The sequence below is a fragment of the Thunnus thynnus genome, chromosome 4, assembly GCF_963924715.1.
Source record: "Thunnus thynnus chromosome 4, fThuThy2.1, whole genome shotgun sequence".
Lineage (NCBI taxonomy): Eukaryota > Metazoa > Chordata > Actinopteri > Scombriformes > Scombridae > Thunnus > Thunnus thynnus.
The window spans coordinates 4,656,366-4,674,003 of NC_089520.1; the positions used below are offsets into that span (position 1 = coordinate 4,656,366).

At 36.7% G+C, this 17,638-nt stretch overlaps 2 protein-coding genes across 3 annotated transcripts in view; both read right to left on the minus strand.

Annotated features, from left to right (window-relative positions):
* LOC137180951 (polymeric immunoglobulin receptor-like) overlaps positions 1–3,179 on the minus strand; it is a 34,017-nt gene extending 30,838 nt beyond the window's left edge. Inside the window, exons 1-2 of the mRNA XM_067586263.1 lie at positions 2,905–3,179; positions 947–1,252 (exon numbers count right to left, since the gene is read on the minus strand). Coding sequence (XP_067442364.1) covers positions 947–1,252; positions 2,905–2,944 — 346 coding nt within the window. The 5' untranslated portion in view covers positions 2,945–3,179. The remainder of the gene's footprint in view (positions 1–946; positions 1,253–2,904) is intronic.
* The window catches only part of LOC137180949 (polymeric immunoglobulin receptor-like), a 73,022-nt gene that overhangs the window by 7,184 nt on the left and 48,200 nt on the right, over positions 1–17,638 (minus strand). Inside the window, exons 5-8 of one of the 2 annotated variants that reach the window (XM_067586262.1) lie at positions 13,058–13,084; positions 12,777–12,872; positions 12,333–12,380; positions 9,590–11,620 (exon numbers count right to left, since the gene is read on the minus strand). In XM_067586262.1, coding sequence (XP_067442363.1) covers positions 12,337–12,380; positions 12,777–12,872; positions 13,058–13,084 — 167 coding nt within the window. In that variant the 3' untranslated portion in view covers positions 9,590–11,620; positions 12,333–12,336. Of the gene's footprint in view, positions 1–9,589; positions 11,621–12,332; positions 12,381–12,776; positions 12,873–13,057; positions 13,085–17,638 lie in introns of those variants that run through there. The other variant, XM_067586259.1, reaches the window with a different exon arrangement.

Here is a 17,638-nt window from a genome sequence, read left to right on the forward strand (position 1 = left end):
TTGAGTAAATGGTGTAAATTGTGTGCAGTCATCTTTCACTGCAAAGAAAAAAGAAAAGTAAAACATGTTGTAAATGTATCATCACGCTCATATACAGTAAAGGGTGCATCATGTGCATTTATCTATTCATTATATCTGCCTCTCCTGTCCTGTAATGTTTGCTTCATAGCAAATTGATTTTTTTTGCTAACTCGGTTAGCTCTGTACAGTAGAAAGTTGAAAGAGAAGCAGACCTCACTGAATGTGAAACTTGATTTCAGAAGCCTGGAAAGAAATGTCAGCACACTCTGAGATTTGAGAAAACCTCCAACTTAGCATGAACAATACGTCAGTTTTGTTCATTCTGTTATCACCAAACTGTGGTTTGTGTGCTTTTGTGGGATGGCAGATGTGGGTGAAAAAAATAGATTCACATAAGAATCCCAATTCTTAAAATGAATAAATGACACTTTAATTTCATTAATCTTATACTGAAGAAGACTAAGATGCTTCCAAATTAATGCAGTTCACTTTTCTAAATCAAAAAGCTGCAAACTTTCACACACTTTTCTCTACTTTTTTCTGTTTGTCAGACGTGACCTTCATTAAGACCTTTTAGTTTAAAGTTATGTTTCATATTAAAGTTCAGTGGACACAGGACACCAGTGAATGACACACAGTGTATTGAAGGAAGCATCAGAAGAGCTAAAAATATTCCCTCTCTTTCCATTTACTGAATCAAGAATTGGTTGGAATCAGAATCAAATTGTGAGATTCCCAAAGATTTTCATCCCAATGTGATAGATATACTGTAATTATAATGTGCAAACAAAATACAGATAAATTTCTGAAATGTCTTTCAATGCCTGATGCCTGTGTGTTGTGTTGTTACATTTTTGTTAGTTTTCTTCATGTTTCTTTGTGATGTTTTGTTAAACTTCTTTGATACAGATGCAGCATCTCTTACCGACTTTCAGTTCCAGTTCATCAGGTTCCTCAAGCGACTTGTCTTGGTAAAATTTACAATTGTACTTCCCAGAGTCATCACTTTTAAGTTGTTTAATGGCCATCCTGAGATTTTTATTTCTTGCATCATGGTACAGGGAAAATCTGCCCTTCTTTTCCCACACATCCTTTTCAGTGCTTTGTATGTTTTTTCCTCTGGGTTTAATAACCTCTATCTTTTGATATTCCTGATCTGCTCTTGGGTATTTGCAGGTGAGTTCAACCCATCCTCGTTCACATCCCTTCACTTCAGATGAGACCTCACAGCCTGTTGATCAGACAAAGAGAAAAGTTCCCATCATGTCAGACACTGAAACAATCCCAGAACAGTCTGAATAAGAACCGTATCAACAAAACATCCACTGTCTCATCATGCTGGTAAACAGACTTTCTGGATTAATCAATAGATCACAGAGTTGTTCAATTGATCCTGTTTAATGTGTAATATTATTCACACACATAATGTTTTGTGGTAATTTCTGTATAGATTGTGAAAGGCCTCTACTCATAAAATCTAAGTTAGTATAAAGTTATGAAATACATTCTTTGTTGTACTTTTTCAGTGTAACAGCAACTCTGTAGCCTGCCACGGTGTATTTTTTGGTTCTACCATCAGGAGTCGCCAAAGTCAGGTTTTCAAATCCCAGTGGCTTCATGATCCAAGATAAGAATTGAAATAAGTTTGACTTTGTATTTCATCCTTGACAAATATTAGGAATTTTTATTTTACGTTTTTTACGTACGTTAGTGTCTGTTCACCAGAGGAGTTTTATGCACTCATTATCTCTTCTTTAACTACTGTGTTATAAATGATTAATACTGAGAGTAAAACAGGTGTCTTTCTAACCCTACCAGTCCCAGCGACCCGTCCACTGTTTAAAAGAAAAATTCCCTCCAGACATGTTTTAAGACATAAAATTTTTTTTCCACAAAACACTGAATTACTTTTTAAAAATCCTTAAAATTACGTCTTTTCCTTTTCTCTCATTAAAAATCCAGAATCTCTGAAAATGTAAATATTGTTCATGTTCATTTCAAAAGTCAACTGCTGGACACAAGATGTCTCCTCCTTCACTGTAAAGTTCATTCTCAGTGTTTGTGCTCTGGAAGCTTCAAGTTTCCACATCACACTTGTGGAAGTTACAAACTAGTTGTGAAATCACAAATCATGCTCTTATGTAAACATGTTAAACTCAGTTTTAAGGTGAGCTCAGAAAAACTTTCCTCATTCAGCAGATGATTGTTAAAACAAACTCTGCACACACACACCAATCAAATATCAATATGTCAATCAATAGCCCTGGACCTAACAAGCAAAATGAGCCATTACAATTAGTTTTAACCCTTTCTTGTAAATAGTTATGCCCATTCAAACATGTCCATCAAAGTTTGGATGTTTCTCATTGAATAGTTGCTTTTGTTAATTATTGTTTATGATCGTTTAGCAAACTGTTTACATTCTAGCTGTTCACCCTTGACCTCTATAAAATCAAAAAGGTCAGTGGCATAGTTTGACCTGAGTAAAAGTGGAGTAAAATATAATTTGAGAACCATAAATGTTTGTTTTTCTTTGTCAGTTTTCGCCTGTGTCCTTTATTAATTATGAAGCTGTTAAAAGCTTAATGTTGCTGTCAGTTTTACTAAAAACTTTACAGATTTCACTCATCAGTTGTATGAAACTGTTTCAAATTAAAATAAAATATATAGCAGACACTGTCAAAAATGCATTTTGTGATATTTATAATTCATCATAAATCTTGAATGGAATTATTCACATCAAATATTTCTTTCATTTTCAAACAGTCCTGGTTGACATGAAATAAAAATGGGTTCATATGCACATACATGGCATAAACAGGATATAAACATAACATTCATCAGTCTGTAATATCTGTAATCGGGTATTAGTAATCTTTTTACCTGCCATTAGTGAGAGGATGAGGAGAAGAAAGCTCTTCATTATGTTGGCCTTCGATGCTGAGATCCTTCGTCCTCAAGTATGAACTCTAGTTGGTTATTTCCTCTTGTCTTGTTGCTGCAGTTGGTTTGTCTCAAGTGTTGTGTTTCATGAATTTTTAGATGTTATCTAAAAATATCACGCCCCACCTTTCTGTCTATCCTTCCCCCTTTTTTTTGTCTCAACCACAACTCCTCCCTGATTATTCATTGCTACTTGATTTTGACAGTAAACACCAAATAAGTAGTCAGAAAGAAAGAGAAAGAAAAATACACTAGATTCATAGGAAACCGCTGATGCAAACATGATGTGTCAGATAGAAAGTAACTTACAGTATGAGGAAATGATAAAATAAAGTATATCTACATCAGAAATTGTGTATCTGCACAGTTCCTCAATGCAAAACAAGTGACAGAGGGAATACAAAGGCAAATAAAAGCTGCAAGCAGCAATGATCAAGCCTTTGCACCCTTGTGCATGTCGGGCCGTGCTGCAGTCAAAGTATTTGTTGTAGTAGTTGTTATTGCGGAGCAACATGATGCAGCAATACCTTTACCACCTCTATCACATCCTGTGTCCAATATGTAGTGCTAGAAAACACGCATTAAATGTACATTTTGTTGCTGCATATCAAATTTAGATCACACACCTTAAATTTCATGTAAATCAAAGGAAGTTTGTAACGTAAGGCTTGCTTCTTGTTGCCACTAGGCTGGGCTACACAAGTGGGTCATTAATGCAGCAGTATATTAAGTCGACATTGTCTCACATGCATTTTCATTGTCATGAATATCGGATGTAACACCTAGGTGTTAAATATCACTTCCTGTGTTCACTATGTGGTGCTAGAGAACATCCACTAATTATACATCATGTTGCTGTATGTCATGTGTAGACCACACCATGTACATTCCATGTAAATCGGATGATGTTTGTCATTTAAGGCTGACTTGCTGTTGTCAGTAGGAGGCGCTATGACTATGAATGAATATTGACATGTAGATGTGTTCTGGCCTGGACTCCAGTCAAGCCTGTGAAATTTGGGGCAGACTGGACAAAGTCCAGTGGAGTTACCACACCTTTCTGTTTCATGGTGAAACATGCAAATTTACCAGTACATTATGACAAGAGCATTCTGTGAAAAATCAAGATTTTGATAACTTTTCATCACAAAGGTCTTAAGATGACACTGACAAAATTTGAAGTTTGTTGATCTTTAGGAGGAGTTTGTTAAAATACAACGCCTGCAAATGGCAAAAACTGCCTAAAAATTGCAAGGTAAATTCAAAATGGTTGACTTCCTGTTGGACTTAGGGTATGGCTCCAGGAGGCTTTTTTGTAAGTGTGGACATGATGCATCAGCCTACAAAATTTCATTGAGTATTTGTGCTAAACTAAGCTAACTGTCTCTTGGCTGTAGCGTCATATTTAATGGACATGAGACTCAAACTCAAACTACTACTATAAATTCTTTGAACCTGCATTAATTGATTTTTTTGTCCTCTTGTTTTCAGCAGAAACAAGTAGTGAACACAACTCTGACATACCACTTTTTAAGTTGGTATGGCGAGCTAGTTAGTCATTCAGAGTCCTTTTTCTGTCCACCTGGTGAATGAAAGTCCAATATTCACTCTCTTTTAGCTGTTTTTGCTCCCTACCAACTCCTGAGGGAAATATCTGGCTCTGTAGCTGCTGTGTCTGTTTGCTGTTTGGTGCTGAGCAGGTAGTGTACAGTGGCTTCTTAGAGCTTTTTCTCTGAAAACAGCTGCCTGCAGCGGCCGCAAACGATGCTATGAGAGCGCTGAGAGTGAACCAAAACAGTAAAGTTGCAGCCGGACAGATAAACAATGAGCTGAAACTTGATATGAAGCGCCGTAAAGCCGAGAGGAGCTGCAGAGTCGCTGATAATTCTCTGTAGGTTCATCACTACGAGCCACAACCAACACATTACACACTGACAGCTCATACATTGTTAATACAGAAAATATCAGTTATAGCCACTTTAAAGTCTTGTTTTCTCTTGTGAAATATATATCACACATCGTATCAAGGGGTACAGTCATAATGAGCTTGTGATGATGGCTGTTGCCGCCCTGCTGGCTGCTCCCGAGGCGGAGAGGAGCCCCAGCATGGCCGACTTCGCCAACCAGATCATAATATATCAGTCAGAGGGACCAAACCACTACTTCTACTGCAATACTTTCACTGCATCAAGCTGATAATACTTGTACTTGTACTTATACATGTACTTTTACTATAGTAGTTTTTCATACAGGACTTTTACTTGTATTGGAGTATTTTAACATTGCTGTATTGGTACTTTTCCTGAAGTAAAGGATCTGAGTACTTCTTCCACCACTAAAACATGAAGATATTGTAATTTCCTAAATGACCAACAAAGGGCGCCAACCGCCTGCAGAGGAGGAGCAGAGGGAAGAAAATGGAGGAGACAACAAGCTAAAAGCTAACAGAATTAAGAGTAAAAGTTGATATATTATTTGGAGTTAGCTAACTAAGGTACATGTTTGCTTTGATCAGGGATACTTTGCTTCATGAAAGAGTGAAGAGGATCATAATTTGTTGTATTTTGATGAAGTCAGTGGTGAGTAATGTAAGTCTTTTCTTTTCACTAGCTTGACCAAGATGTTAGCTAACCACTAACGCTAACTGTTAGGTCAGTTGTCATGACAGATATGAAAAAAACAAACAAGTCCTGAAATGAGATTTTTTCCAGCACAAGATTTATGTTTGAATAATGTGAATAATTTTTACTATATCCACACCACCACAGCTCCTGTATTATTATACTGATATATACTAGAGGCCAAACCTTTAATTTAATCTGCATACAACAGAACTGGATATTAACTGCAGTTATGCTTCATTGTTCAGGTTGTTTTCTTTATGGTCAAACTCAAACTCCAGTGAGCAGAAGGCAAGAGGACCACTGCTGCTGTATGAGGAGAAGCCAAGGAGCCGTCCGAGGATTTGATGCTGCATTCTTCACTTGGATTTCAGATAAGCTTTAAAAATCTGTAAGGGGCCCCTAACTGAACTAGATCTACATGGTTAACTAAACTAAACCTTACTGACTCGACTGAAGTGAATTAACATTTAACATTTCTTTAGGATAATGTCACTGAAGAGGATACAAACAAGGGTCAAAAATTAGTTGAGTTGCCCAAGTAGTAGTAGCAAGAAAAAGGGAAGATGATACATTTTTTTCCGGTTTGGTATATGAATGTAATTCACAGAGCCGGCAGAGTCTGCACTTCAGACCGATGCATCGACTCAGAAGGGTGGGGAGTCTTTTCCTGTAAGACTTGTGTTTTTTATCAGTAGTTTAGCCACCTTCACTGCATACAACACAGGTGCTGAAAGTGTCAGAGCTAGAAGCAGGAAATACAGTCGCTCTGCATCCTGCTGTCCTCTATTTCCATCATCTCTCTCTGTTTCCATCAACACAAAACAAGAATTTTTAAAGGTTTACAGCCTGTCATGTTGTTGACCTGCATTACTCTGTGTATAAGGAAGGACGTGGCTAAAAAAAAAAGGCATCGATTCCACTGACAAAATACCAGTTAACTCGATGTGATAAAACAGCTGTGGTTTCGACAGGAAGCATGAGCTGTTTGTTCCACCGGAATACAACATCATCATCAACAAGACAAGTGCATGGCCAAGAGAAAAATAATGATAGAAAATTGCACAATTTCTACAGACGTTTGCTAATTTCACTCTGCACTTTAAGATGGAACGAGATGACAGAAGCCATAAATGTGATATTCACACGTATTTATAATATTACTTCTATCGAAAGCTGCAAGAGATGTTAAACTAAGCTCATTTTTACTTTGATGTTCTATTTTAGTGTACAAGCCTGACACTGATGTTGCCTAATGCCTTTACTTAGAGTGTAGATGATGGTTGATTGTGTCAACAGCAGCACTGAAGTCCTGAAGAACCAAAACAATTCTCAAAATCAACAACTGACTCTTTAATATGAGGTGCTCTGAAACCAGACTGAAATACCACAAACAAACAAACAAAAATAACCATTTACATTTTGCTATACATGATTTACAAAAAAGACACAAGGTAAAGGCTGAACAAAGATAATTAAATATATCACTATTATGTACAGGCAAGCAAGGGAAAAAATATCAGGGGGACAGGATATGGTCTGTAAGACAGAAGCCTCCTCAGGGGGTTGTAGAAGAGTTGAAGGTGGCTCACACTTCCAGAGGATATAATTATACAGTGGAAACCGCTTATAGTGATCAGAGCCGTCCGAGTCAAATTGATCATTATAAGCGGATAATAATAATAATAATAATAATAATAATAATAATAATAATAATAATAATAAAATAAAAAAAATAAAACAAGTTTACAAAGTGCTTCACAGACATGAACCTCGGGACTGAGAGCAACAGCTGGTCCACAGATCTTAGAGAACGAGCTGGGGTGTAAGGGATGAGAAGGTCAGTGATATAAGATGGGGCTAGGCCCTTCAGAGATTTAAAAACAAGCAGTAAAATTTTAAAATCAATTCTAAAAACCACAGGTAACCAGTGCAATGAGGTGAGAACAGGGGAAATGTGATCATATTTTCCAGCCCTTGTAAGAACCCTGCTGCAGTATTCTGTACAAGCTGTAGGCGGTCCATGGTGCGGACCAGCAAATAAGGAGCTGCAGTAATCTAAATAACTAGAGACAAAAGCATGAATGAGTATTTCAGCACCACTGAAAGAAAGAAAAGATCTAATCTTTGCAATGTTCCTGATTTGAGTGATAGCTGATTTGGTGATTTTGGTGAAATGTTTTGAAAAATTCAAGTCTGAATCAAAGACTTTTTCCTAATTTCTCTTGCAGATTACCATCTAATTGACATTTGTATATTTATTACATGAATATAAAGTAATGAAACGAGCAGCTTCACTATTTACTGAATTTTATTGACTGTTTCAAAATACAGAACAGCTGTTTCAAACGCTTTTTGTTTCGCTGCTGCATCTTGTTGGCTCGTTTTTGGCAGCTTGTCATAAGCTTCAAGGATACTACGTTTTTCATTGAGAGAAGATGACTTTTTCCTTTTCTTTTTCCCGTCATGATTTCAATTTGCACGCATCACCAGCCTCAGGTAACCAGCTGGCAGGCTGACGAGTTGTGTGTTTAGGCTGTGGGGGTGGGAGGGCCGCAGTGGCGCCGCAGCAAGAAAGTTGAACCAGAATCAACTTTTGGAGAAACGCAACCCGTAACGCTGTACAACCCTGCCATGAGGGAAGACAAAACATTACTAGGAAGAGGGGAGGACGTTTCTCTTTGTTTGATAAGGTTAAAAGTAAAAGTGAGGCTTAGCTGACGGCTTCCCAACGCATTTTAAAAAAGACAAGAGAGAGAGAAAAGCAGTGGTCGAATGAGCTAGAGAGTGGATGAGGAGAGTGAGCGATGGTAGCAAGAAAGCTGGTGAATGAGAGGAATAAAATGTTATTTTCTGAACCTCTGTAGAAATGCTGCCTGCAAGTCAAAAGTCAGGGCTTCAACCTGCTCTGAACGCTTCATTTGCATTTTCTTTTCTACCTTGCCGATGAGCTGATGTCGGCTCGTCACGCATGCCCATAAACGGCTTTGGTTGCTAAGGTTGTTGCTAAGGTTTTTCCATGTGTTGTTTGCGTTGTCCACGCTCATATTTCAGATGTATTTGAGAAGTTGACGTTTTGAGTAAAGACCTAGACGAAGCCCAAAGCTTTCAAGAGTTGGCCAGTCAGAACAGAGTGGGCTCATCAGGAGGGGGTCTTAAAGAGACAGGAGATAAATCGGCCTGTTTCAGACAGACTGAATTGAGGGACTACATAAAGCATCAGTATGAGTTAAATAAAGAGTTTTTTGTACTGTGATTCATGCAAAGATATTCCAGTAAAGCCCAACATTAAAAAGTAGAGACGCGTAAATATGCAGAATACAGCTTTACCTGAAAGCAACAGTTGAAAGTCTCAGTGCAGTTTGTGGCAGACCTGCTGCTTATCTGAAAGATTTTTTGTGATATGGCGCTATATAAATAAAAATGGATTGATTGATTGATTGATTGATCTGATTAAACGTCACAGTAACAGCTTTAAATTATCTTTTAAAATCTGCTAGTTTACTTGCCAAGGCAAAGAGAAACACCACAAACACCTCTTACAGGAAGGGAGGAAACATGAGCTATAAGCAACATGTCTCCAAATGTCTTAAGTAATATTAAAGTGACACATTAATCTGACAGGATGAGACTTTTGCTTTGGTTTTGAAAAGTTTTCACTAGATAGTGGATTGTAATACCGATTGTAAGAAACTTTAAGAACTTTTACTTTAATTATCATATTTCTATTATTCTATTAGTGTTCTAATAATTTATAATATTGTTCTAATAACCCAACATCTTTTTCTAATGACATTACTCAGTTTACTATTGATGTGTAATTAAACAGTAATTAACAGTAACAGTAATTTAAAGTGACAAACAGAATAATATAATGCCTGCCATAGTCTGACTTATTTAAAATTACTACCACAAGCAACATGTGATAAATAAACATTTCTCTTCAACAGCAATGTGGGTTTGTTTTTTCAGTGGTTTAGAAATAAAGAGTCACAACAACCAGCAATGTTTGGTGCTTTTTAATATCACACAAGTCAGACAAACTGCAGGGACATGGACTGTGACTGAAATAATTCACTATTGAATGATTCTATGTAAAAGATTATTTAGTGTCAGATGTCAAAAAACTATTTCAGACACTACTTATTAATTCATTCTCTGTTTTTGCAGTGCATGGTTGTAGATAGCTGTTAGTTAATGATTGTACACCACTTTTCAGCATATTTTCAGTCCACAATATAGGTTCTAATAATTCTTACTAGACATTCAATCAACACTACAAACACATATAGTGAATACTGAACAATGTCTTACACTCGTACCTGTGACTTTATAAAGGTGTTATCTTAACAGCACAAAAACCTGCACAGCAGCAGACACACAGCAAGCTAAAAGAGGCTGAAAAGTTCCATAAAGCAGCAGAGCTGGACAATCAGTCTTTGTGGATTCATCAATATGAAGAACTTCTTTCACATAATTATTTAATGAAGTGGTACCATAGAAGAACAGATTCATTTGGCTTTAACACATTTTTGTTTGGTATTTGGAGCAAAAATTATCAATCAACTAAACTACACACATAAACTACAAACAAGTAATTGTTGAGTCAGTGGTAGCAGCTACTTCTTCAACCTTTTGATTTATTATTCAACACAAACCCAAATCCACACTTCAGGCTACTGTAGCTGAGCTAGGACAGGCTCTTGTATTTTATTCCTAATCGATGGAACTGGAAAACAATTAGTCAAAAACGGCACCAGTGCAGCAGGAATACAAAGGATGCCAAAACAAAACTGGAGTTCTGAAGCTAATACTAATATTTAAGAGATATGAAAATGATTTATTATATAATATTCTTTCTTAAACATAAACACAACATAAAAAAATCATAAAGAGAAAATCATTGTTAACAAGCTTTGTAATAAGTGGAACATTTTACAGTTGTCACTGGGCTGCAACAAACAACTATTTTCATTATCAATTAATCTGCAGATTATTTTCTGGATTAATTGATTAATAACTTAGTCAATGGAAAGTTAAAAAAAAAAGTGAGAAAATGGCATTCACAATTTCTCAGAGCCCACAGTGATGTCTTCAATTTGCTTGTTTTGTCTAAAATGTTAAATATTCAATTTACTGTCATGTATGACAAAGAAAAACAGTGAATTGTCACAATTGAGGAGCTGGAACCAAAAATTTGGCACTTTTGATTGAATAATGACTAAAATGATTACTCGATTATCAAAGAAGTTGCAGTTTAATTTTCTTCCAATCAACGAATTGATCAATCAACTAATTGTTGCAGCTCTAGCTGTCAGTGCTCTTTGGTGGACAAACTGAATTACCTCAGACATATATATTATATTTGACACTTCTGTACTGCAGTTCCTTGTTACTTATTGGCCACTATATACAACAATATATACAACAATATACAACAATAAGTCTTGAATGAACTCTGTTGTTGATTTAAACTGTCTCACAGTTGAGCATAAGGACTCATCTAGTCTCTACAAATCAGTCCTGTCACCAAACTTTGGTGACTTAAACAATGTGGAAGTGAATCCTGTTTTAAGTTGACTGGGCCCAGAAACTGAATATCTTGGGGTGTTAATTCCTACAGTCTGAGTTGGGCTTCATTGTAAATAACTACAACCCATCAAAAATGAATGACCTGAAATCTTGATCATATATTTTGTAAATTTAATAAATTCCTGCCTGGGTCGTCCTCATTGCTGTTGTGTCTTGTTGACTGTCAGTAAGAGAGGATCCTCTTAAGTCTTTGATGGTTTATAGACAGTAGAGTTTGGACCTTGACTGTTCCTCACAGTAGAATATTCACAGGCAGAGGAACTGGGTCTGGGGATCAGCACCTCACCATTAGCTTTGTCAGTGCTGCTTTGAGAGATGATGGTGGAGTAATGCATTGAGGCAGGGGGGTTTGTGGGAAAGTTGGCAGTGGCATAAATCATCTCCACTGCATTTCCTGAGCCTGTCTCCTGGAGGCGCTCCTGTACCTCCTCATAGACGTTATCCTTCCAGGGAAGAACAAAAAATTGAGTGAGTAGTTGATATTCAAACAAATAATAAGAACTATCCATACAAAGTGTACTTTACATTGTAGATAGAAAGAAATTACAAACAGGTTGGTAGTTGGACACAGCATCAGTGTGATGGACGGCTCACTGTGCTCCCTCAGTAGAATTTTCTCACTGACAAAAAAGTCTGTAATACTTTACAGCTATATGTCTTATTTAGTCATACATATTGATAATCGAATAATTTCTATCCAGCGTTTTTTAATTGCACTTTCTTCTGAGTGGAAACAGAAAATTCGAACAAATCCCGAAATATCACAGATTTTTTTTTAAAGGACTTTCTGGATTTTCTGCCATTTATACACTGTTATAATTAGGGATGCATGATATTGGATTTTTTGCTGATATCCAATATGCCGATATCATCTGTGCAGCTGCACATAGCAGTTCCTCGACGAACTGTTTCTCCGTGACGGTCCCGGCGCTTCCTCCGCAGGTTCCACTTCACTCAGCTGCCCGTCTGACCTACTGCTTCTTCCCACTTTAACCTGGATAACAAACCGGGGCTCGGTGCTCCGGTTGGATCCAAACAGAGAGCCGGGGCTAACGTTAGCTGACAGGCTAACGGAGCGTTAGCCACAGCATGACCAGAGGGAAGCACAGCCAGGTATTATAAAGTACTACCACACACAGACACATTTATACTAACCTCTTTAATGTGCTGTGTTGCTGCTCTGTGTTTTTGGAGATGAAAATCCTGACAGAAAAAGAGAGAAAGCAAGAAAAGAGAACAAAAAAAGAAAGGAGCAGAATGATGCAGGTGGATTAATTTCAGCATTTTTCATCAAGTTATCTATACAGTTGCTTATCTATGTAGCTTAGAATCTATCTCTAACTTTCTATGTAGTTTGGTTTCACTGAATAGGATTTAAGTGTGCATCCCCCAAAATGAGCAAAGATAATATGTCGGCAAAATTTCAACTTACACACATGATAAAAGTCATGTCTACTAACTTCTGGCGTCTTACAGTTTGTCTGCTTTTTTTTAGACATCACATCTTCACAGGATAGAGGAGTACATGAATGTGGTTTTGTGTGTACAGTATGCAAGTGTGTGTTTCATGTTCTGCAGTCTGGTAATGAACTTCCTTACGTTTGTTGACGAGGATCACAATTATCACAAGCAGCAGCAGCAGCAGCAGGAGCAGCACAGGTCGAAAGATGATCATCATTACCACCTGAAAGTCTCCTGCAAGATAAACCACACAACGCATAAAATGTCCAGCATCATTTAAAACATAGTGAACACATGGAATCATCACTCAAAGCTGCCTGTGTCAAGAAATTTAACAGGAATTTACAGAAATTAAATCATAAAAATGTTTTTCAAACACGTAACATTTAAGGTTGAAGATATCAAATGTGCTTTCTCACCATGACTCACAGATCCAGGTGTTGCTGCTGAAAGCAAAAAAGAAATGCAGGTTGTACGTGTGCATTGATAAATTAACAAGGATAGAAAAGGAAAAATATAATTTTTCTAAGCTTGACAAATAAAACTTTTTATTTTCTGCTCCCTCTCCATTGCCAAGGTCTATTAATATATCAACCTCGGCCAAAATATTAAAACTTTTTAAAATTTTCCTTTAGATAAAGAAACAAAAACACACAAAATATCGAATTAAATAAAACAAAACTATGAATACATAAAAAAGAAAGTAAGGTGATGACTTTGTGGAAATTAAACTTTATTGAACAAATGGCTTTTTGACACAAGACATGACACAGCAGGAAAAGTACAGGTGTAAATAATAAAATGAATGATTGAGGGTCCTGGTATTGCACATGCTGGCTCAGTGTCACACTGTCATGGTTTATGGGGACACTTGAATAGAGCAGAGCCATTGTTAATGTTATTAGTGACACCTGTACTTTCCTACTGAGTCAAAATATCTGCCATTATCTTAATGCGGCCCCTACTTTTTCAGTTTGTTCCATTTCCTGTTTTGACTCTTAACTTCCTGTTGCTATTGCTGGCTACAGTAAATACAATTAGAGAGTCCTGATCGGTTCACACAGCACTATACATTTCTCAAAGCTGGGAACAAAGTTGCAAAGTTAAGTTTGCTGCTAACTAGCTTACTTTATGTTGTTGTAGCTGTTTCTATGATTCAATTCAATTTTATTTATATAGCACCAAATCATAACAAAAGTTATCTCTTCACATAGAGCAGCTCTAGACCGTACTCTTTAATTTACAGAGACCCAACGATTCCTGATGAAAAACTTATTTGAATTCTTCACAAACAATCACTAAACCAGATGGTTTTATTACTTTGTTTGGTCTGGAATCTGATTTATCAAAATAAAATAAATCAATCAATCTTTTCACCCAACTATGCAGTATAACATATATTTTATTGATAATATTAGCTTGTTACACAATAAGAAGCCCATGCCATGGAAAACTGGACTGTGAAGTTTAACAGTAATGAGTATCCACTTTGTGTTGTGGGTGGAAAAATTATTATATTAACACATTTTGAACTGCCACACTCAGCCAACGACTGTTATAAACACAATAAAACACAAATACCAACCTGTTGTAACAGTAACATGAACAGCTGTGTGGGAGAAATGATCTAATTAGTGCATCTATGAAAATAGTGCTCGATGTTTGTCAGACTGTTGTAAAATAAAATTTCTTGTGCTCTCTCAGCTCTGTCAGTCCTTCAGGCTGTATGTTATTTTATAAAACAGGTCAAATATTTGTTAAAATGTAGGCACAAGGTGATCACAAGCAGCAAATGTCAATATATACAGTCCCCACTTCTAGTGTAGACAGGAAGTTGAGTTGAGTAGGTTCCTTGTTCCTTGTTACTGAAATGCATGAGGTTAATAAAAAAGCCTTTTAAAGGATTAGTTTGACATCTTGGGAAATACACTTATTCACTTTCTGCCGGAGAGTTTAATGAAAAGATTTGTTGATTGATCTGTCTGTTAAATATGAAGTTACAGCCAGCAGCCAGTTAGCTTTGATTTAGCTTAACATAAAGACTGGAAACAAGGGGAAACAGCTAGCCTGGCTCTACTTAAAAGGTAACAGAATCTGCTTATGAGCTAAAGTTCATTAATTAACACACAGACAAAACCAAAGAATATAAAAAAAACGATTTCCTGTTTTAAATGAGGTTATGTGCTAGATCTGCTGGTTGCCTGGCGACTGCTCAGAGCCAAGAAACAGTTCAGCTTGTAGCCTCATATTAGCTTCAGCTGAACTTAGATTTGTATTTTTACACAGCATGAGGAGAATGGATTTTGTCCCTCTTCTCTTAAAAATCTGCTTTAGGAATGGATTCCTTCACCACAGATCACAATTACATGATCAATGACACCTCCAGTGTGTTTATAGGTGAAGGATAAATATTGAGCAACTTATACTTTTAAAATTAAGACACTTCATGTGTAAATAAAATGAACAGAAACTTTGAAACTGATCAGTTGTTAAGAGCTTTGATTGAACATGTTGCTGATCAAGTCCTGCTGTCACTGCAGCATGCTCATCTGAAGTCTGGTGAAAGGGACGTGCAGGAAATGAAATCAAGAGTACAAATAACAACGACTGCAAGTGTTCTCACTCTGTCAGTCAGGATATCACAGTTGACTGTGGTTTGAATAGAAAGCCAAATGCTACAGAGTGGCTGATCACACAAAGCAAATGGCTGTAATGTTGCATGTCTGAACTGTTCTGTTGACTCCCAGCACTTCAACTCTTGTAACTAGAGATGATACTTCTTCAACAAATAGAAATCAAGATCACAGTTGAGTCATTTTCAGTTTGTCCTTGTTGTAGATGAGACTGTTAAATTCACTACAAGACAGAACCAGCTAGCCCATCAATGAACTCGCCTTCTGGAGTCACGACAGTCCTGTAAACTGCAGCTGGTGAACATGAAGTGTAACTAATCATGATACAGTTTACAGGACTGTCGTGACTCAAAACAGCTCATGTATCATCTACGTTACTCTTTGACTAAAAATAACATTCTTGTGCGTATTGTAATAACTAGACATTTTACACATTGTGCAAAAACAAACTCGCCCTTTACTGTAAATCAAACAGTAATTAAGACTGTAGCTTTCTTTTAATGCTAGCAATCAATTAGCCTCCAACAATCTGAACCAGAGTCAGATTTTGGTTATACTTGAATTGAAGTCTTCAGTCACTACTTCTCTGCATACCTTGCACGTGCACGGACCCTCTTACACATGCAGGGATATTTGCACATACAGTACAATGCACATTAATGTACAATCAGATTTAACCACTACAAATTGTGTTTACATGTCTCTTTTTCCTTTGTATCTACTTTTGTAATTTTTTCTTGTAAAGGTTTTATATATTGTGTTTATAGTTTAAATTTTTATAATTTTCATAATTTTATATTTTATCTCTCTCAGTTATGGTGATATTTTTCCTGTCTGTGTCATCCTCCATTGAAAACTTCCCAGTGTTCGTATCGAGGTTTTTGGTGCTCCATAGAGGTTGACATATAGATGGATCTTCTCCCTTACAAATGAATTTATTATTGGGAGCACCTTCTGGGTAAACACACCAGTATTTGAAATCCTGTCTGATAGTTGGGGATCTTTTTAAGTTTCTAATACCTGTAGATAGAAAGACAAAGTAATTTAATAAAAAATTGGCAAAAAAAAGGTCTATCAGTGACTGCTATTTAAAAAAAACTATGTATTTTCCAACACAATCTAGCAATGTCTTAATATACAGTATGATCAAACATCAGAAGTTGTGGGTTTGTTTTACTCACTTTTAACCTGCAGTTGTATTTTTCTGCGTGAAACTCTGTAACTTCCTTCATTTGATTTGACTCCACACCAGTAGACACCAGCATGCTGTGAGTTCACATTACTGATGGACATGTTGAAGCTGTTGGTGTCTGTGAGAGTGAATGTCCCGTTTGACTTTACAGAAGATTGTGTTGATAAAATCTCCTCACAGATTTCATTGTTGTCTTTGCAGATAAACTTGACATAGGAGTTGTATTTTTTAGGGTAATCACATGTGATGGTGATTTTAGCTGTTTCATACGCAGTTTGAGTAAATGGTGTCTGGCAGACATCTTTCACTGCAAAGAAAAAAGAAAAGTAAAACATGCAAAACTGAACATTGTAATACTTTGCTAACATGTTGGAAATGTATCATCACGCTCATATACAGTAAAGGGTGCATCATGTGCATTTATCTATTCATTATATCTGCCTCTCCTGTCCTGTAATGTTTGCTTCATAGCAAATTGATTTCAGTTTTTGCTAACTTGTTTAGCTCTGTACAGTAGAAAGTTGGAAGAGAAGCAGACCTCACTGAATGTGAAACATGTTCATACTAGAGTTACTTTGTTTTTTCATCTTCAAAATAGACAAGCTTTTTAAATGTATTGACTTCATGATTCAGTCTTCAGGAAAAGGTGAATTATTTTCTGAATACTTTGTACCCTATCACCCAGAGACTAATGTTAGCAGAGCACCCAACCGCACCATGAAACTGACCACACTGCAGCACTTTACAAAACTTCAACCAACTGGAGAAGTGAAGAAAGTCGGCTGCTGTGCAAACTGAAGACAGAACGTTAACAACACAGCGGAGTGCTTCGACCAACTTCTGTTTTTACAAATACATTAAACCAGTGATGTTGGTAAGTAAATGACACTTTCATTTCATTATTATTATACCGAAGAACACTAATATACTTCCAAATTAATGTAGTTCACTTTTCTAGTTCATTGCGTACTTTTACACACTTTTCTCTACTTTTTTCTGTTTGTTAGACGTGACCTTCATCAAGACCTTTTAGTTTAAAGTTATGTTTCATATTAAAGTTCAGTGGACACAGGTGTTTTGTTAAACTTCTTTGATACAGATGCAGCACCTCTTACCAACTTCCAGTTCCAGTTCCTGTTTCTGGGTTTCAGGAGATGACTTAAGTCGTTGGTAAA